Source organism: Diabrotica virgifera, chromosome 9 (genome assembly GCF_917563875.1).
Source record: "Diabrotica virgifera virgifera chromosome 9, PGI_DIABVI_V3a".
Taxonomy (NCBI): domain Eukaryota; kingdom Metazoa; phylum Arthropoda; class Insecta; order Coleoptera; family Chrysomelidae; genus Diabrotica; species Diabrotica virgifera.
In genome coordinates this window covers 39,320,517-39,341,522 of record NC_065451.1, presented here as the reverse complement: position 1 = coordinate 39,341,522, position 21,006 = coordinate 39,320,517, and the positions used below count along the sequence as shown (strand labels likewise).

The 21,006-nt window shown below is 32.2% G+C and overlaps 1 protein-coding gene across 1 annotated transcript in view; it reads right to left on the bottom strand.

The window, feature by feature from the left end:
* Positions 1–8,563: 8,563 nt before the first annotated feature.
* The window catches only part of LOC114332825 (lipase 3-like), a 105,081-nt gene continuing 92,638 nt past the window's right edge, over positions 8,564–21,006 (bottom strand). Inside the window, exons 6-7 of the mRNA XM_028282603.2 lie at positions 15,116–15,258; positions 8,564–8,736 (exon numbers count right to left, since the gene is read on the bottom strand). Coding sequence (XP_028138404.2) covers positions 8,578–8,736; positions 15,116–15,258 — 302 coding nt within the window. The 3' untranslated portion in view covers positions 8,564–8,577. The remainder of the gene's footprint in view (positions 8,737–15,115; positions 15,259–21,006) is intronic.

The following is a 21,006-nucleotide window of genomic DNA, read 5'->3' as shown; positions in this document are numbered from 1 at the left end:
ATAATCATCGATAGGTCTTTCTTTCGCCGACATTATCAATCATCATTATTTTTCAGCTTTATCCCAAATATTTTTAAACAGCTCATTTTTTAATCATCATAAGTCATCAAATTGTCTTATACAAAATGCAATGTCACTTGACTTCGTCTGTAAAATGTCGTAGGCACTATAAAATATCAGTAAAATGAAAAATCTCAAAATTTCAAATAAAATATTAGTAAAAATATTAAGCAAAAAATTTAAATCGAAATTTTCTTTAAGCCATTGTACCTAAATACCTACCCCTTATAGCAGCAGTAACAGTCTACGCATCTCGTTTTCGGAATCGGACGGCGCTCGGACGATCGCTTCCAGGGGTATCAAAATTCGCGTGAAAGGAACATGACTGGCGGGTGAGGGTATCAAACCCTGACCAATTTTTAAACGGGACAAATGCATGACAAGCCGCGATCTTGAGATGCGCTTCCGTCAGGAGCGGACTGAATCGTTGAATCGTGTGCATATTTGAGCCCGTTCGTATGCGATCAATTTTTAATAATGTTTCAATGTCTATTGCAATTATCTACATAATATGTAGATTACTTAGATTAGGGAAACATTGTTGGTAATTAAAAACTAATTAATAATATATGTATTTTCTTATATGGAAGTATAGGGAAGCGGTGCTTCCCCCGCTTCCATGGACCGCACGCCTCTGCCCTGTTCGTGACACTTCATCAGCCAGGGTACCGAAGCGTTTTTTCGACAGGTAATAGCTATAGGAACAAATTATAACTATTTCCTGCGTAGGATCTGGCGACCATTTTTATTTATAAACAATTAACTGTCAAAAAATGGCATTTTCCCCCTTTTTTCAAATCAACGGAAAACAGTGAAACTTATGATTTTTTTAGTACAAATATCTTCGAGATTATGGAAAAAGCTTTAAAATGACGTATTACAAAGTTTGATATACTCATTTATTGTTAATATAATTGCGAAAAAAGGTCGGAATTGCAAAAGAAAATATTTTCTCAATAACTGTTGTAAAAATTAGTGCACAGCTTTGAAATTTTTGTCAAATGAGGGTTCTTTGGTGCTTAATATGTGGTAAAAATTTCAAAGCGGTTCATTTATTTGTTTAAATTTTATTCAAATTGTTTATCCCAGAGAGCATTTTCTTTGCAATAACATAAGTCAGAAAATAATGACCTTAAAGCCATTCCACAGGTGTCAAATGAAAGAGCATAAGTTACGTTTTCAACATGGTTTAAAAAAGTAAATAAAGAATGCATTTATTAGTAATAAATAATTATACAAAAGTATCGTCAATTTTTCTTTAAAAATTTTTGAATAACTTTTTCCAAAAAAATTAACTTTTTTACTCTGTTTTAAGTGCACAACTACCAAGTAATGTTATCTATATCATAATTGATAAAAAATTGTAATAAATATTATGTATAATTTCTTATATAACAAAATATAAAGTTTATAAGGAAAGATTTACGATACTTTTGCATAATTATTTATTACTAATAAATGCATTTTTTATTCACTTTTTTTAAACCAAGTTGAAAATATAGCTCATGGTCTTTCATTTGACACCTGTGGAATGGTTCTAACGTCATTTTCTTCTGACTTATGTTATTGCAAAAAAATGCTCTCTGGGATAAACAATTTGAATAAAATTTAAACTATTCAATGAATCGCTTTGAAATTTTTATCACATATTAAGCACCAAAGAACCCTTATTTGACAAAAATTTCAAAGCTGTACACTAATTTTTACAACAGTTATTGCGAAAATATTTTTTTTTGCAATTCCTACCTTTTTCGCAATTATATTAACAATAAATGAGTATATCAAACTTTGTAATAAGTCATTTTAAAGCTTTTTCTATAATCTCGAAGATATTTGTACTAAAAAAACCATAAGTTTCCCTGTTTCCCATTGATTTGAAAAAAAGTGAAAAATGCCATTTTTTGACACTTAATTGTTTATAAATAAAAATGGCCGCCAGATCCTACGCAGGAAATAGTTACAATTTGCTCTTATAAGTATTACCTGTCGAAAAAACGCTTCAGTACCCTGGCTGTTCAAGTGTCATGGAAAAAACCCTATTACCCTAGACTATTAATAGTAAACAGACATAAATAACATAAATTGTACGCCAACCAATAATTGTTTGTTTACACCCAAATATAAATAAAAAAATGAGAAAATTATTTATTGTACAAAATAAAAATATTTTGAGGAAATAAATTCCACAAAATTATATGATTTTAGTACACACTCCCACTATTTCTAATAATTCTTCTTTTTTTAATGAAAAATTAAGTTGATTTTAGCAGTTAATAATGTGAGGTAGGAATTTCTGTGTTGTTGGTGCGTTTCCTATTCTGAATCTGTCGAAATGAATCTCAGTTGAGCGAACCGAGTTTAGTAAGTTTACATTCCATAAGATCAAAAATGGAATAAGAATACAATAGGAAACAGAAAATATACCTGTTATTACTTTCATTAGTCTTCTTCCACATGTACCTAGTGCAGTGAAGTGCTATAGCTTTTTTAGTGGGTATGTCGCCGTATTTTTTTCTATGTTTAATCACCAGTGTTTGTTTATTACAACACCAAAAGCTATAGCGGGATAAGATGGTCAAAAATGCCCCCGCACCGATCAGCCCCGCTACTTATGTTTTCGATAAAGGATATAAAATTATGCCCTCATGCAAATTTTTAGCTTTCCAGAGGTCCTAAAACTTTTTAAATCGAGAAAAGATGAATTTTTAGGTTTTATTTTTTTGTGAGCGCAGTTTTATTTTAAAAAATCTGAAAAAATTCAAAAGGTTGTATCTTTTTAATACAAAACAACCTGATTTTTTTCAGATTTTTTTAATAAAAATGAGCACAGGAAAAATTTTTGAAATTTTCAAAAATTTTTTAGGTTATGATAATATGATTTGGCCGACTTTCAAATAGTATTTTTTTGTGTACATTTTGCCGTTCTTCTGAATGGTATAGGCAGAATTTTTAATATCTGAGCGGAAAGAATGAAAAAATCGAAAAAACCGTTTTTGCTGTCACGAGATGCAACTCGGGACAGCCAATTTTAGGATTTAGGATCCTGACTAAAACAACTGAAAAAATACTAAAAGTGTGAATTTTGTCATAAAATTTGGTATGTGGGGTTCTAATAATATTTGGAACAACTTTTCCAAATAACTTTTCGATATCTCTAACGCGAAGCAAATCGAATCGCACATCGAAAATTCACCCTGTTTGTAATAGGCTGTGTTTAAAACTTAAAGTTTAGTTGACTATTTTAAAAATTGTGGACCATCACCCTGTATGACTGTGCAAAATTTCAAATCTGTATATATTTTGATAGCCGAAACATAGGGGTGTCTTCATCTTAAATGCGACACACTGTATCTTATCAATTTGATAATTTATTTCAACTAATGTAGTCGTATTTTTTATAGATTAAAAATATAAAATCAAAATACTAATTCACTAATTTTATCATAAAAATTTCAAATTGATTGCATTGAAGTATTGAACCAATTAATGTGTAATAATATAATATATAGAGTGAGTTTTATGTATGGAAACCCTCAATTAACTCGGAAATGGCTTGCACGATTTTTATAGATTGTGGTGGGTAGGGGTTTTTTAATGTGGCCGATATTATAGTAATATTTACATTGTTATCAGATCTTCCGTTTTTCTGAATATCTAATTAACTTTCTTATTTCAAACGGAACACCCTGTATATTTTTTGCGTTTTGAAGTCCTTAAGAAATACTGATTATTTTCCATGTTATATTCCCTATACCTAAAGGCCATAATTTCGGCCATAATAAAAAAACTTTTTAAACAAATTATAAAAATCAATTTTTTCGGCCTGGGTAGACATTATTTTAGGTTCTTTGGACCATTGGGAACAAAAAAGTTTTTTTGTAATTTTTCTCCAAAGTTAATCGTTTGCGAGTTATAAATAATTTAAAACTGAAAAGAAATCGAATAATGACGATTTTCAAGGTTAAAAAACACAAATCAAAAATATTATTTTTGAAACTGCGAAGTACAGAAATTCAAGCTAAAGCCTTATTTTATCAGTTAACAATAAGTAATTTGAGCTTGTTTCATTCTAAAATATTGTTTTTTAGTTGTTAATGCAGCCCGATCGCTGGTCCTCTCATATGCGCTTCATGAACATTTATTAAAAAGCAATGTTTTAGAATAAAACGTGCCAAAAAATTTTATAGCGAGCTCCTGGAAGAAGGATTTAGCTTGAGTTTGGGAACGCCGCAGTTTCAAAAATAATATTTTTTATTTTTGTTTTTGAACCTTGAAAATCGTCATTATTCGATTTTTTTCAACATTTTCGATTAACTTTCGAGAAAAATTACAAAAGACCTTTTTTGTTCCTAATGATCCAAAGAACGTAAAATAGTGCCTACACGGGCCTAAAAATTGATTTTTATAATTTCTTTAATTTTTTTTTAAATCAGTGTAGCAATAACTCCGAAACTATGGCATTTAGGTATAGGGAATATAAAATACAAAATAATCAGTATATCTTAAGGACTTCAAAACGCAAAAAATATATAGGGTGTTCCATTTGAAATAAGAAAGTTCATTAGATTTCCAGAAAAACGGAAAATCTGACAACAATGCAATTATCACTGTAATATCGACCATTAGAAAACCCCTACCCACCAAAACCTATGAAAAACGTGCAAGTCGTTTCCGAGATACTTCAGGGTTTCTATACATAAAACTCACTCTATTATATTACAGTCGAACCCGCTTATTGGAGTAGCCTTCGTGCCAAGGAAAAGTAATCCTATAACCGGGATATTCTAATAACCGATCATTTATGCCTGGTAGAAATTAATCGGAAACTAAAATTTCTATTCCTTAAACCGGGATATTCCTATAACAGGTATTCTAATAAGCGGGTTCGACTGTATAATAATTTTAATACATAATATTATTATATTAATACGCATTAATTGGTTCAATATTTCAATGCAATCAATTTGAAGTTTTTATAATAAAATTAGTGAATTGGTCAGTATTTTCATTGTATATTTTGAATCTGTAAAAAATACGACTATGTATTGTTATATTTCTATTTGATATGAAAATTAAATTTTGATAATTATAAACAAAATTCAATTTAATATAAAATATTTTCAAGTTTCTCAACCACGGGCATATAAATTTAGAACAACCTGTATACAACAAATTGTTATATTTAATTTTAAGAAGTGATTAGAAGAAGCTTACGAAACTCGGGACAATGCGCTTAGAATAAACAAAGTGAATGGCGCGTACCATTATCGTTTTTCGCGGAAGGTTCGATCATTAGCCTATGCTAAATAAGACTCAGTGGAAATCGATAATAGGTCATTATCGTTGTTCGGGGAAGGTTCGATCATTAGCCTATGCTAAATAAGACTCAGTTGAAGTAGATAATAGGTCATTAAATTTTGTAAATAGTAGAAAGTAATTTTAGAATGGGAATTAACTATTTTTTTTGGAAATCCATTAAGCATATTTAGAAAGATTAAAAATGGGTTTTGAGGAATACTGCGAATGAGAGTTGGTGGTGGAAGGTTGATTTGTGAATCTGGAAGGGATATTTAGAAAGTAGGTGAATGACTGAAAAGAGAGATCAGAATGTTTTGAGCTGTCGAGAAGTGAAGTCCAGTAGTAGACGGTAGTGTACGGAGAGTGAGAAAGCCGGTGTAGTTCCGTGAGTGTGGAGTATCTATCGTGGAACGAGAGGTAGGCCAGGTTGAGAGTAAAAGAACCTCCTTGAGCCAAGAGTGTCCCGGTGGCTGATTGCAGTTTCGAAAAAGGTAGAATACAGCATCACGACAGAAGCAGGAACGAGAGCTATACGAGCTAGTTTTCAAAGGAGAACATTACTGAAAGCCAGGACGAGGTTTTGATCGCAGCCAAGGATAGCAGGAAACGGGTCTTGTGTGAAGACATTCTCAGTTCACCAGAAAAAGGTCAGTCTCATTTGTTTGGACATGAATGTATGGGTTTTTCGTATTAAATACCACATTATAAATTGAAGAACATAATAAATAATATCAGAAAAGCTTCATCAAACTTAAATAGAATTGTTGCTAATAAATCCTAATAGTTAAATGTTAATAAAAACTTTCAATTGGAAACCAAAAGGAAATAAGATTCCCATTTGTAAATGTTATGTTTAAGAATAATAAGATCTAGCAAATATTAAGCAGTGATTGCCATTTAAATAAAATAAACAATATTTTGATTATAATTGTAACCCATATGTGTGTATTATTTTACTCTTTTCTTTCCTATCCCGATTAGGAACCATTGAGAAATACTTAGAAGCCACGAGAGTAAGTAATTAATTTTATAATTCGCCCTGAGATTGAAAACATATTGATATGTGATCTGGTAAATTAATTAGATTATTATTAATGCATTGATTAAATTAAATGACATATAAGAATATTATCTCATATCAATAATCAAGATCACATCAACTGTCGTCCAACGTGGAAAGCATGGAAAAGTATTTCTAGTGGCAAATTTGAAGGATAGAAAGAGTAAAGCCGGTATTTGAAAATTACACGGACACAGACACAAAAACGGTTTTTTCGATTTTTTGTTCTTTCCGCTCAGATATTGAAAATTCTGCCTCTGCCATTCAAAAGAACGGCAAAAAGTACACAAAAAAATACTATTTAAAAGTTGGCCAAATCATACTATCATATCCTAAAAATTTTTCGAAAATTTCAAAAATTTCAGTTTGTTTTGTATTCAAAAGATATAACCTCTTGAATTTTTTCAGATTTTTTAATGTAAAACTGCGCTCACAACAAAATAAAACCTAAAAAAATTTCTTTTCTCGATTTAAGAAGTTTTAGGACCTCTGGGAAGCTAAAAATTTGCATGAGGGCATAATTTTATATCCTTTATCGAAAACATAAGTAGCGGGGCTGATCGGTGCGGGGGCATTTTTGACCATCTTATCCCGCTATAGCCTTTAACGTATCAAATTGTAACGGATATTATTTTTTGTTATTTGGCTATACAGTGATGAGCGTGCTAATAACCGGCAAAATAATGCAAAAGATGGACAACATAATCCGCTGTGAAATAAAAAGGGAAGAAACTTGTAGAGGTGGAAAATTTAGCAATAGAAACCTATAAATTTACATTATATTGATAGTTCCCCACCTTTAGACGTATCGGAGGAGTATGTCAACTAAAACTACCACTGTCACATTGGTAGCGGCCAAACTAAAGGTTGGAAACTATCAATATAATGTCAATTTATAGATTTCTATCCCTAAATTTTCCGCCTTTACTAGTATCATCTCGTTTTATTTCACAAAGTATGTATTATATTTTCCATCCTTTGTATTATTTTGTCGGTTATTAGCACGCTCATAACTCTACATGTATTTTGGTATTTATTGATATCTATATTTTGGTTTTAAGAGTGTTTTTTGTCACTTACAGAAAAGACAAGGTCTCTTTTTGGCTAATTGTTTTACTTTAACTTCTCTTTGTTTTATTCGTTCAATATTTCTGGTTTAGCTCTATCTCTAACTCTATTTCAAAAGCTATCATCTTATATTATTTTTTTTCAATTTTATTTTTGTTATGTGCTAGTGAGAAGTCCAAAGAGTAACTCTTCCGATTCTGAGTGACTCGGCCTCGTTCATTATGTAAGCCTCAACTGACCATCAGCTATTGAGTGTTCATCATGATCCAGCAGCCTTCTGCATCCAAAGTTCAACATAGGTCTCCCCTAATTTCTTCCAGTTTTGTCGATCTTGGGCTTCCTGTAACCATTTCCCAGCAATCCTTTTGACGTCGTCTGTCCATCTTGTAGGTGGTCTACCTCTGCTTCTTCTGTGTTCTCTTGGTCTCCACACTGTAATTTTTTGGGTTTACCTCCCGTCCTGCATTCTGGCTACATGGCCCGCCCAATTCCACTTCAGCTATGCTACTCGCTCTATGAAATCTGCGACGCCTATCCTTCTTCTGATTTCTTCGTTTCTGACCCTGTCTCTGAGAGTCAGTCCAAGTAGTGTCCGTTCCATCTTCTTTGGACCACTTTAAGTTTTGTTGCTGTGGCCTGGGTTAACGATAATGTTTCGGCGCCGTAAGTCATGACTAGAAGCACACATTGGTTGAACGAACGTCTTCCTTTTCAAATAATTTTGCAAGTTGCTCTTGAAGATGTCTGATAGAGCTCCATATGTGGCCCATGCTAAGGTGATCCTTCTCTGTAATTCGGCAGTTTGATTGTCCCTGGCAATTTGGATTTCATGCCCTAAGTGTTTATATTTATGGACCAATGCTATTTCGATGACGTCGACTTTTGGATTTTCGCTTGGTACCTTGGGTATTGAGTGTTACAATTTATGAATTATGCCAATTGATTTTCCTTATTTACAATCCAATATTTACGACTAAATTCAATGGCAATTCTGATATTTCCTACAAAAGCAGTCGTGTAATGGTGACTTAATTTTATAAAATGTAATCTACCGTGCTGTTTAATTAAAATACGAGACACATTCTTAGAATTTATTTGTTTTTAAATCGTTCTAACAGTTTTAAAATTGGTGTATATACAAAATGTTCGTTGTGTTTATTAATAATGAAGTCTAGATGACTAAAATGAGTTAAAGGTACTGGCGAATAGTACACTACATTTGGCAGTTGTTTTGCTAACAAGCGAGTATCCTGTAAAAAAATATTCGTATTAGTATTTATATTAAAAAGATTTCGAAAAAAAAACTGAGACAAAAAAACAAAAGACTCAACTAGTCAGTGGCGGATGCATCAGGATCCGTCATCGTCAAGAGGGGGGGGGCGATTAGCTAAATTTCCATGTAAAATAAATGAATAAATGAATGTTTTCGCCACTGCAACTTGTATGGATACCTTCAAAGAATGCCTGAAAATTGATGGCCGAAAAAAATAGAAAAATGGACTCCACCCACTAGAAGAAAACGAGATAGACCAAGACGATCCTGGAGAGAAGATGTCGAAGATGCAATGACCGCCAGAGACCTAAAAACTGAAGATTGCTTTGATAGAAAACGCTGGAAATTAGGATGTGAGAAGCGGCGACAGCTGTAGAAGACTCGCTTATTATATATATAAAAAAAACTAAAATTAAGTATGTTGTGCGTTTTGTATAGATCAGCCCTAGGCAATATCATCTCTATACCGGTAATCAAATTGAGTTTGAAAATTTCAGAACTAAAACTCCTTTCCCTCTCACTGAGAATATTAACACAATTGTACCATCTATAGAGAACACAAAAAGTCCCAAATATTAATGGCAACTTAATATGGTTCGCTGGTGGTTCTAAAACTACCCATGGTACTGGATTAGGAGTCTTTGGACAAACATGCAATTGTTATAAATCTTACAGCCTAGGTCAGAATACAACTGTACTGGTGGCTTGCATAGGTGCAATCGTAGATAGTCCAGAGAAATAAGATTTTCCTCGTGACACATCCCTCTCCAACCGAAACCAAATTTTTTAAGTAGTATGGACATCTATAATAATAACCTATATGTTTCCTACAGCCGATTTTGATGATATGGATAGTTATAAACAAATGAAGATCAAAAAACGGTAAATTTTCGCTTTTTTCGTCTATTACTAAAAAGTGAAGAATTCTAAACCGATTTGACAATAAGAAACTCATAAATCATATAAAAAACTTCAATTTGGCGTTCACTGAATATGTCTATCCTTATTTGTTGCTTAGAAAATTGCAAAATAAATCATACATTTTGAGATTTTATACATGTTCATAACTTATGTAAAAATTAAGTATGTATACACCGTTCTTAGGCGTCAACGCCCTTCGGTAGGGATCTATGGAGGAGTATCACCAAGCCGGAAGCCCTTATCCCTTCCCGTACCGCTCCTCCATAGGCCGATCAGACGCCAGTTTATTCCAGACCAAGCCGTAGACTCTATTGAGTTTTATACTACGGCGTTGGCCTTTTATAAATTTCATGACCTAGCTGAGGCTCGAACCAGCGACCGCAAATCGCAAATCCACTAAACTTGTCGATCGACTGAGCCCCAGCTAACTGGACCGTCAAGACCGACAAAATTAAGTTAGAACCTTTTTATTATGCGGAATGCTGGGACTGCCTGTGCTTAAATTATATTTTAAATTTCAAAGCAATTGGTCAAATAGTTTAAAAGTTATTTAATTTGTTTATCCCAAATTCATTTTTTTGCAACACTATAAGTTGGAAAATTATACAGTAATACTTCGGACAGTTTATGAAAGAAGAGCATTTATACCTACTATTAACTTAGTTAAATAAAAATGATAAAAAGTAATTTTAAACAGTGTAAAATTATTTTGTAAAAACATGTCGATTTTTTGCTTACTTATAAACAATGAGAATAATTTTTTAACCGTTACCCGTAGAAAAATTATTTTTTCATATTTAGAAAGAGTGAATTTTAATACACATTTAGAAAGAAAAACTATTGTCCTAGGACAATTAGGGACGAAGTTAGCCCGCCCCCCCTTTTTAATTCACATGTTCTTGCAAATAATTTTGCAATATTTAGAATTATTTTTTGTCATTTTTTTTAAATTAAATTAATAGTGTAAATCTTCTTCTTTCATAAACTATCCCAAGTATTACTGTAACTTCATCATTTTCTGACTTATAGTGTTCAAAAAAAAAAAATAATTTGGGATAAACAAATTAAATAACTTTTAAACTATCCGACCAATTGCTTTGAAATTTAGGGTATGGTTTAAGCATCAGAAGTCTCAGTTTTCCGTATAATAAGAAGGTTCTAAGTTACTTTTTACATAAGTTGTGAATATTTATAGAAACTCAAAATTTATGATTTATTTTGCAATTTTCTAAGCAACCAATAAGGACCGCGGAATAAGGAATAAGGAATAAGGAATAAGGAATAAGGAAATATTCCGCGAACTCCATATTGAAGTTTTTTATACAATTTATGAGTTTCTTACTCTTAAATTTGTTTAAAATGTTTAACTTTTTGGTAATAGACGAAGAAAAGCGAAAATTTATCGTTTTTTATCTTCATTTGTTTATAACTGTGTATATCATCAAAATGGGTTGCAGGAAACATATAGGTGATTATTATATATGTCCATACTACTCAAAAAATTTGATTTCGGCCTGGAGGGGGTTGTGTCACCAACAGGATATTTTTTTTCCTTATTTCTCTGAACTAAGATGGAGATTCTAAAGAAAAGATAATTAACATTTACACAGATAGCCAAGCGGCTATTCTGGCAATAGAGGACCCACTCACCAAATCAAAACTGGTAAGGAACTACAACTACCTCCGCAACAACCTGGTAAAACATAATAAACTCTCTGTCATATGGGTACCGGGTCATGAAGGGATCCATGGTAATAAACGAGCAGATCTGTTGGCAAAACAAGGCTCGAAAGAAACGGTTGTAGCCGAAATCCCGAAGTTTTTCTGTAGCATCACTAAAGATGCTACAAAGGACGGGGTTAAGAAGTGGCTAAAAAGGAATCATCAAAAGAAATGTAGAACCTTCTTCTTCTTGATGTGCCTATCCGTGACGAATGTTGGCGATCATCATGGCAATCTTCACCTTATCTGCAGCAACGCGGAAAAGCTGCACAGATGTTGTGTTGAAACCGGTTCTGAGGTTCTTTAACCATGATGTTCTTCTTCCTGGACTTCGCTTTGAAAATATTTTTCCTTGCAGGATGGCTTGTAGGAGGGCATATCTGGATTCATTTCGCATAATGTGTCCAAAGTATTCTAACTTTCGAGATTTGGTGGTGGTCAGTACCTCTCGGTTCTTCTTCATTCTTCTAAGTACCTTCTCATTTGTGACCCGATCAGTCCATGGGATTTTAAGAATTCTCCGATATAGCCACATCTCAAATGCTTCCAACTTTCGGCACATATCCTCGTTCAAAGTCCATGATTCAACACCATAAAAAAGGACAGAGAAGACGTAACATCTCGACATGCTTACTTTTGTACCATGAGAAAGGTTGTGGCGCACATACGGTTGAAGATTGATCTAGCTTTTCCGATGGGCGCTTTTATCTCTTGGTTGTTAGTCCATTCTTCATTTATTATGGTGCCGACACAATACTGTAAATACTGAAGTGCCTCACTCTTTCTACAGGGGTTTGGTTGATATAGAGTTGACCTTCTGTTATCTTTTTCTTCCTGATGATCATAAGCTTTGTTTTCTTTACGTTTATATTGAGTCTATATTATCCAATGTAGAACCATTCCAGAACAAATCCAGGGTACAAAATAATCAAGAGTATTGATAAAAACCACTCCAAAAATTTGGTGAACCTCAATAAACGAGAGATCAACACGATCACTGAAATTAAATGGTGACTGGACATCGCCATTTAAGAAACCACCTATACAAACTATGTAAGGTGAACCAACCATAGGGCGGAAAGTGCGAAATGGACGAATAGGCTATCATAAACACCCTATGACATTGCAATGTGCTAAGTGATGTGAGGTATAGACCAGGGCGCATCTGTAAAAATATTAGTACATTTGGATGTTGGGAGGTGACTCATATTTTTTTGCAGAAATTGCTTAAAAATAACTCATATAATAATATTTCAGTTATCCTCCCACTCAAAAAGGTCCAAAACATTGTTTAAATAATTAAAATATCAAAAAATTAAGGAAAACTTAGACTTATTTCTTCGTTTTTGATTATAATTTTAAATAAAAGTATTCATTTCCGAGAAAAGTTGCGCTGACATAAAAGTTGCATAATGAAATTTCCTACAATATACGATTAGCTAAAAATTTTAAAAATTGTCACCCTTGTTGCAAAATAGCAATAATTGCGAAAAAACCATAAACAAACAAGTATTCGAATTTTACGTTTTTCAACCATTTACGCTACACCTAGGACCTTTATATTTCAGCCAGAAAAACTTTATGATACATCTAAAGAACAGTATAAATTTCATTAAGATCGGTTTGACATATTTTGCAAAATAAATTTTGCACTCCAGCTTTCGCCAAAAAAATCATTTTTTCTAAATATATATTATAGGACTAAAAATAAAGCAAACCCTAAGTTGAATTTGTTTTACATATAGAAGAATACTGTACCTTTCATTTGCATGCAATTTGCAAAATTAAAATCGGTTGACTACCACAGCGTCAGAATTTTTTTTAAATAAACATTAATTTTTGATATGTTTGCTCTGATTGGGCATTCCAATGACCTTGATAATGATTGATAAGTTTTAATTTTTAGTACATTTCGATATAAATAAATAAATTTGTTTATTGCAAAATACAAACACATACTCTGTCCTTTGAAATAACACTATTTTTAGCAAAAACTTTCTTTGTTCATATATTTTAACTTATAGAATAAAAGTTTATTTTTAAACATATGCAATTGTTTAAACAATATTTCACAAACAATAATCAAATTAGTTTGATTTTTGTGGAATTAAAATATTAAAATACAACAAAATATAGAGTAAGCAAATAATATATTAAATAATATTGGAAGAAATTTTAATGGAAATCAACTTGTGTGAATCGAACACCGCTGTCCGGCGCGTAGCACCAAAAATTAATGTTTATTTAAAAAAATTCCTGATGCCGTGGTAGTTAACCGATTTTAATTTTGCGAATTGCAAATAAAAGGTAAAGTATCCTTCCTATGTAAAAAAACTGCTAAAAAGTCTATTTTAACTTGCTATCTGCTTTATGTTCAGTCCTGCAGGATTTTGAAAAAATAAATTTTTTTGAGAAAGCTGGATTGCAAAATTTATTTTGCAAAATCTATTAAATCGATCTTAAAGAAATTTACAGTATTGTTTTACTATATCATATAGTTTTTTCGGGTAAAATATGAAGGTCCTAAGTGAAGCATAAATGGTTGAAAAACGTAAAATACGAATACTTGTTTTTTATGGTTTTTTTCGCAATTGTTGCGATTTTGCAACAAGGGTAACCATTTATAAAATTTATAGCCAATCCTATATTGTAGAAAATTTAATTATACAACTTTTATGTTTGTATAACTTTTCTCGGAAGTGAATAAAGTTATTATCAAAAAACCAAGAAGAAAATCAAATTATTCCTTCATTTTTTGCCATTTTGATTATTTAAACAATGTTCCGGACCATTTTGAGTGGGAGGATAACTCAATTATCATTATATGAGTTAATTCCAAGCAACTTCTGCAAAAAATATGAGTTACCTCTCAACGTCCATCTCAAAACAGATGCGCCCTGGACTAAGAAGTGTTGTTAGGACTATTTTGTTAATAAGAAACTGGAATACACTTTAAACAAGTCATTAATTTATTTAAATTTAGATATTATCTTGTCTCTGATATCTAAAGTAGGCCATATTAGGCCCCATCGTAGATGCCACTGTTAGGAGACGGGTCTCCTTAAACGCCTGCTGCGCTGCGCGGAGCATTAGCAACGGAGGCTGGTCGGCTTCTCGGCTCCGTTCATGCATCTCGGGATAACCCAGGGTCCTGACTACAATAATAATAAAAAAAACTGAGAACAATCATGCGTTCTAATGCTAATACTCCGTGCGTATGGATATTTAGTGGTAATATGGAATTTAGACGTTGTATAATAGTGAGTGTGCTTGTTGTTTTCCGCGATTCAAGATAAACAAAACAGTGTAGCGTGTGTAAAAATTTATGGGGAGGCTAAGCCTCCCTTGCCTCCCCTGACGAACCACCACTGGACTCTTCCACGCAGAATATGTGAGGTTATAATCCTCAAATTCTAACCACGTGGGAAGAGTCCTGTGTTGCTCTGGGTAATATTCAGGTATATTTGCAACATAATTGAGTATTTTTATTAATCTGTAGTATGTATAACACAACAACTGTAAACATTTAAAGGGTTTTTACCCAAAACATTTTGGTGACTCAGGCATGCTATTTTTTGGCTTTTAGTAACACTGATGATGGATTTGTTAATCCGAAAACGTTCTGTGATTTAATTTAACCTTTATTTTGGGAATTTTAAATATACCTTTTCCAAAGGATCTCGCATTTTTCACTATAAAAATGTATTGCTTACCTCTGGTGAAACTAACTGATCAGTTTTTCCGAAGAAGAGAGCAGTTGGATACTTAATGTTTTTCAAATCGTATAGCGGAGGTGAACTGGTATTGTACTTTTGTTTGTTTATCTTCGGACCATAGTCGTAATTTTGGAAATTTCCTGTAATCATTTAAACTTAAAATTTAAGAAATATATTGGTTAGTGATATAGAATATTATATTCTATTATAGAAGTACGTACATAGTGTGAAAGAGACTTTTGGAATAAAATTATTTCTACCCTTCTTTCAATAAATTATAAAAAAAATCTGAGACTCGTCGATTTTTGTATATAAATGTGCACTTTTTAACATAAATTTAAATGTACATGCAAGCCTAGCAAAGTATATAGGGTGAGGCAGATAAAGGGCCTATTAGAAATATCTCGAGAACTAAAGTAAAGAAAATTATGAAAATTGGAATATAGGAGTTTTGAGGTGTGAACTATTTAATGAAAATATTTTGGTCTCTTTGCTACTTCCGGTTATTCCGGTTAAACAAAGTCTATTATGTCAAATTACTACAATTCTACAGGGTGTGAATTTTGCTACGAAATTAATAAAAAAACGTAATTATCATTTAACCTACCCTGTATAATATTACAAAAACTTATATTTTAAGAAAGAAAAAATCAAGGAGAATCCAAAAATGTAAAAATACACAGGGTGTCCCATTTAAAAAACGAAGTTGCAACCAACTTCCGGTATAAGCGGAAGTAGCAAAGAGCCCAAAATATTTTCATTAAATAGTTCACACCTCAAAACCCCTGTATTCCGATTTTCGTAATTTTCTTACTTTGAGTTCTCGAGATATTTCTAATAGGCCCTTTATCTGCCTCACCCTGTAAAGAGTGAGTTTTATGTATGGAAACACTCAATTATCTCGAAAACGGCTTAAACGATATTTATAGTTTTCGGCTTCGGCAGGTAGGGGTTTCCTAATGCGGCCGATGTAATAGTGCTAACTACATTGTTGTCAGATCTTCCGTTTTTCTGGAAATCTAACAAACTTTCTTATTTCAAATGGAATACCCTGTATATTTTTTGCGTTTTGAAGTCCTTAAGAAATACTGATTATTTTTTATGTTATATTCCTTATACCTAAATGCCATCATTTCGGAGCTATTGCTACATGTATTAAATTTTTTTTAACAAATTATAAAAAAATCAGTTTTTTCTGCTCGAGTAGATATTATTTTACGTTCTTTGGTTCATTGGAAACAAAAAAGATTTTGTGTAATTTTTCTCTGAAGTTAATCGTTTTCGACTTATAAACAATTTAAAACTGAAAAAAAAATCGAATAATGACGATCTTCAAGGTTCAAAAACACAAGTAAAAAATATAATTTTTGAAATTACGACGTACCTAAATTCTAGTTCAGGCTACCACATCAGGCTACCACAAAGAACGACAAATGCATATCACCTCATACAATGTTAGAACTCTTATATTGGACCAAAAGATGATGGAACTGGAGGAAGAACTGAAAACAATAAAATGGGACACCATGGGCCTCAGTGAAATCAGACGAAGAGAAGAAGCCCAAATTACCCTTAAATCGGGACACTTATTTCATTTTAGAGGAGAAGAAGACACTTCAAATGGTGGAGTAGGATTCATTATACATAGAAAGCACGCCCAAAATATAACTAAAATTAACAGCATAAGTCCCAGGATTGTGCACCTCATCTTCAAACTAAATGCAAGATATAACCTTAAGATAATCCAGACATATGCTCCAACGACTAGCCACTTGGATGAAGAAACTGAAAAATTTTATGACGACCTACAAACAGCATTACATACTACACCAGCATACTACACAATAGTTATGGGCGACTTTAACGCGAAAATGGGCTTTAAACAAGATCATGCAAAAGTATCAATGGTCAAGTATGAGTACGGCGAAAGAAATGAACGAGGGCAAAGACTGCTTAACTTCTTACACCAGGAAAATTTATCCGTAATGAACTCTTTTTTCGATAAAAAGCCTCAGCGTAAATGGACATGGATAATTACTTTTTGAAAAAACAAAAATAAGTTTTTTTTTATAACTTTAAAAAAGTTGTAATGAGATTTCCTCAAAAAGTGCTTAATTTTTTTGGTTATTTTATGTTGAAATATTCGATTTGGAATTTGACGAATATGAACCTGTTGTTCATTAGCTACAATTCCGCTTCTACTGGGTCTACGGACCTCACACATACACCATTTTTTTTTCACTTTTTTATAATCTATATTTTGCTAAGAAATTTTTTTTAAATACTTACTTTTTGAGATATTTACGAAAACCGTCTAAAAACGTGGGTTTTTTTAGTGAAAAAACTGTATAGAACAAAAGTTGCTTAGAATTAATCAGTTTATCCACTTCCGGACTTATTTTAAGGGTTAATTTTTCCACCCTTGAATAGGGGTGAAAATTACCGTCAGAGTAAAAGCACACATCGGCACAATATCAGTTGTTTTGTTTGACATGTTAGCTACGTGTATGCCAAATTTCATGTAAATCCAAGTGGCTTTTTAAAATTTAGAGCAAAAACCGTGAGTAAACGTACTATAAACCGTTATTTTTTCAATAATTTATTAATAACAAAGTGGGAAAGTGGTCTAAGCTATCACGACTAGTCGCAATCGATTTAACGTATAAAAGTACTATGAAAAAGACTACAAACTTGCTGTAGATAGCGCATTATTTCGAGCTTTTCGGCGAATAAACAATTATTTTGTTATTAACAAAATAAGAACATATTTTGAGTAATCGCGCCTAGCCCATTCGATTCAGCGACCAAAGGTACACCAGAGAAGACCTTAACACTATCAATTTCTTGGCAGGGCTTCTAATAATACCTGAAAAATACCTAATTTTACCAATATTTGTTAATAACAATTAAACGCACCATATTTGGGCTTCCAGACCACTTCCTTTGGATTCAGCGACCCAAAATACCTATAATACCACCATCAAATCACGGCGAACTAGAATTTCCCACGGGACCCCCTACGTTTCGACTAAACTATAAATACATATAGGGTATATTGTGAATAAAACAAGGTGAAATTTTGAAATTATAAAGTATGGAAACCACTTATGAAATAAAATTGTTTATGTCGTTATTTTAGAAATTTATATACATAACATAAATTTAAATATACAGGATGATGCACGCAAGTATAGCATATCCCGTGGTCTTTAGTTCTAATGAATCACCCTGTACAGCTCCTTAACAACCATATCTTAAAAACTGTATTATGTAGGGTTTATTGTGAATAATACAAGGTGAAATTTTGAAATTTTTTATAAATTTTTTCAAGTCATTAAATACAAAACCCAATATATTTATACTTAGTTTATAAAATGTATGTCTTTATTTAGTTAATTTAAAAGATAATACCAGTATTTAAACTATGATAAACTATGAATTTTAAAGTTTTGTTTGTACTCCATTTTGAAAAAATGTGAAAAGTTTGAATTATCCACGTCCGTCTGTCCGTCCTCAAACACAACACCTCCGTCACTATACTAAATAGAATGACAAATGAGGTGTCGAATGAAAGCTTATGATTCAAGGATGGTACTAATGGTGAGAAATTTGACCTAAGACTTCCGGTTTTAGAAATACAAACGGAAGTACTATTGTCAGAAATTGACTCATATTTGTGAAATGACCGATTCAAATATTAAATATTTTTTTACTAGGTACACTCCTGATTTCAGTCAACGTATATTTTTGCAAAATCTTTGTGTGACACTTTTTTATTTATTTATTTATTTAAAACTGTTTTGCTTATTAATTGTTTTATTTATTTAATAATTGGTTTATTTTTTTATTAATTTATTTTCCATTTTTATTCCGTTCTTTCTATTTTTACTTTATCGTACTACATACGTAGTATAGTATAATAGATAAAGTTATAGGATCGTGCAAAAAATTTTTTTCAGATTTAACTTTTTTCGACGTTTTGAGTCCCCCTGAGTCTAAAAAGCAAATAAAAAAACATGTCGGAAATATGTACGTACGTATGTCGCCACCGCCCAGCAAAAACTATCAAACCGATTTCGATGAAATTCGGTATGAGTAAGTTTAACAGAATTTTGTCGAGAAACTAAGCTTTTCAAAAAAACCTCTCAAGGGGGGTGGGCGAAATAGAGGGGTTATTTAGGGCCCATTTTTGCAAATTTTGACCAAAATAAATTAAATTTAACTCAAAGTTAGCTCATCGATAAGTAAATAGAAATACGGAATTTGACATTTCCAAATTCAAAATGGCGGCCAACATGGCCGACCGCCCACCCGACACATTTCCCTACCTATCTAAAAACTTGTTTAAGATAAGTTTAATTTGAAAAAGTCGATATATAGCCTAAAGATGGTGCTATAAGAATAATATTATCGTTTTTCAGAAAAAGTTATGGGTTGCCTATATTTAAGATGTCAAAATTTGACATAATTTTGCACTAGATTTTCTCAAAAACGGCTCCAAGGAATTTGTTTATTTTTTGATACATTTTTGAAATCCTTTGGTAAATTGAATGATTTTAGTCAGATTTCTTAACTCCCCATAGCAGGGGAGTTATGAATTTTCTAAAAAAAAATATTCGAGTGCCCGTAACTTCCTTTGTAATAGAAAATAAAATTTAAAATTTTGCAGACATATATGGTGCTTTATTATCTATTATTACAATAAATTTTACCCAAAATGTCTTCCGGTTGAACCGGAAATGAAAAAAAAATCTTAATTTTTTTAATACGCCCTGTATATTTTTAGATATTTTGAAAGAATGTAAAATTATCTTTCCAATGACATAAAACTCGTTGCTGTAGCTCAAAAACTCGAAAAGTTATAGTAAATAAAAATTTTGCTATAATCTTGTGTGTGTCCTCTCTCACGCGATCATAGCAGATCATTATTAATTATAGGGCAGTCAATGAGGGTATTTGGCTCCGAATTCCATCCTACTACATCGATGTACTTGATATTTTTACAGTAAGTAGGGAATAGCTCAAGAAACAAAATCTACCCTATATACTATGGAGCTTTTATCTTGGGGTGGTTCCCACCCCTTCAAGGGGGTGGAAAATTTGTTGGTCAAAATAAGCACGGAAGTGGCTAGATAACCTATTTCTAAGCAAAAACTGGTCTATACTTTTTTTTGAGAACTCAATACTTTTTGAGTTTTGCGTAGTTGAAAATTAGCCATTTTCATTGAAAAATGACACATTTTCGGACGGTTTTTTGTGAATTCCTTAAAAACTATGCATCGAACTAAAAACACTATATAAAACATTTTTAGTTTATAAATAACAAAGAGATTCGTTCCTTCGAAAATGTTCTATTTATAATACAAAAAGAGATATGGTAGGTGAAAAGAGTTTGTTTTTTGGTGCATGCTCAAATTGGTGTATTCAACTTGAAATAACAGAGGAACGGTAGGTTTTAAGTGTATAATGCTACCAACGCCTTTTGTAGTGTTTGAAAAGGCCTTTAAAACGAGCACCACTAAATGCCGGTTACATTCAAACTAAGCGAGATATGGTGCAGAAAAATATATGACTAATGTACTTTAATGAAAAATGAAAAGTATATTCATTTTACCCCTCATCCACCAGAATTTAAATGCATTGTTTTTCTTCTGCAATACCTTTTAAAATAGTGATATTTCTACTTTCAAAAAGTTAAACGGGTTTAAAATAAATGGTTTTTGTAAAAAATGTGATCAAATTATAGAATGCATTTTTAAATTTTCTTGAAAATCTTCCTTTTTCTCCATGTAATTCGAAAATAAAAATGTTCCACCCCCGAGAAGTGGTGGGAACCGCCCCCATGATAAAAGCGCCATAGCATATAGGATAGACTTTGAATTAAGACT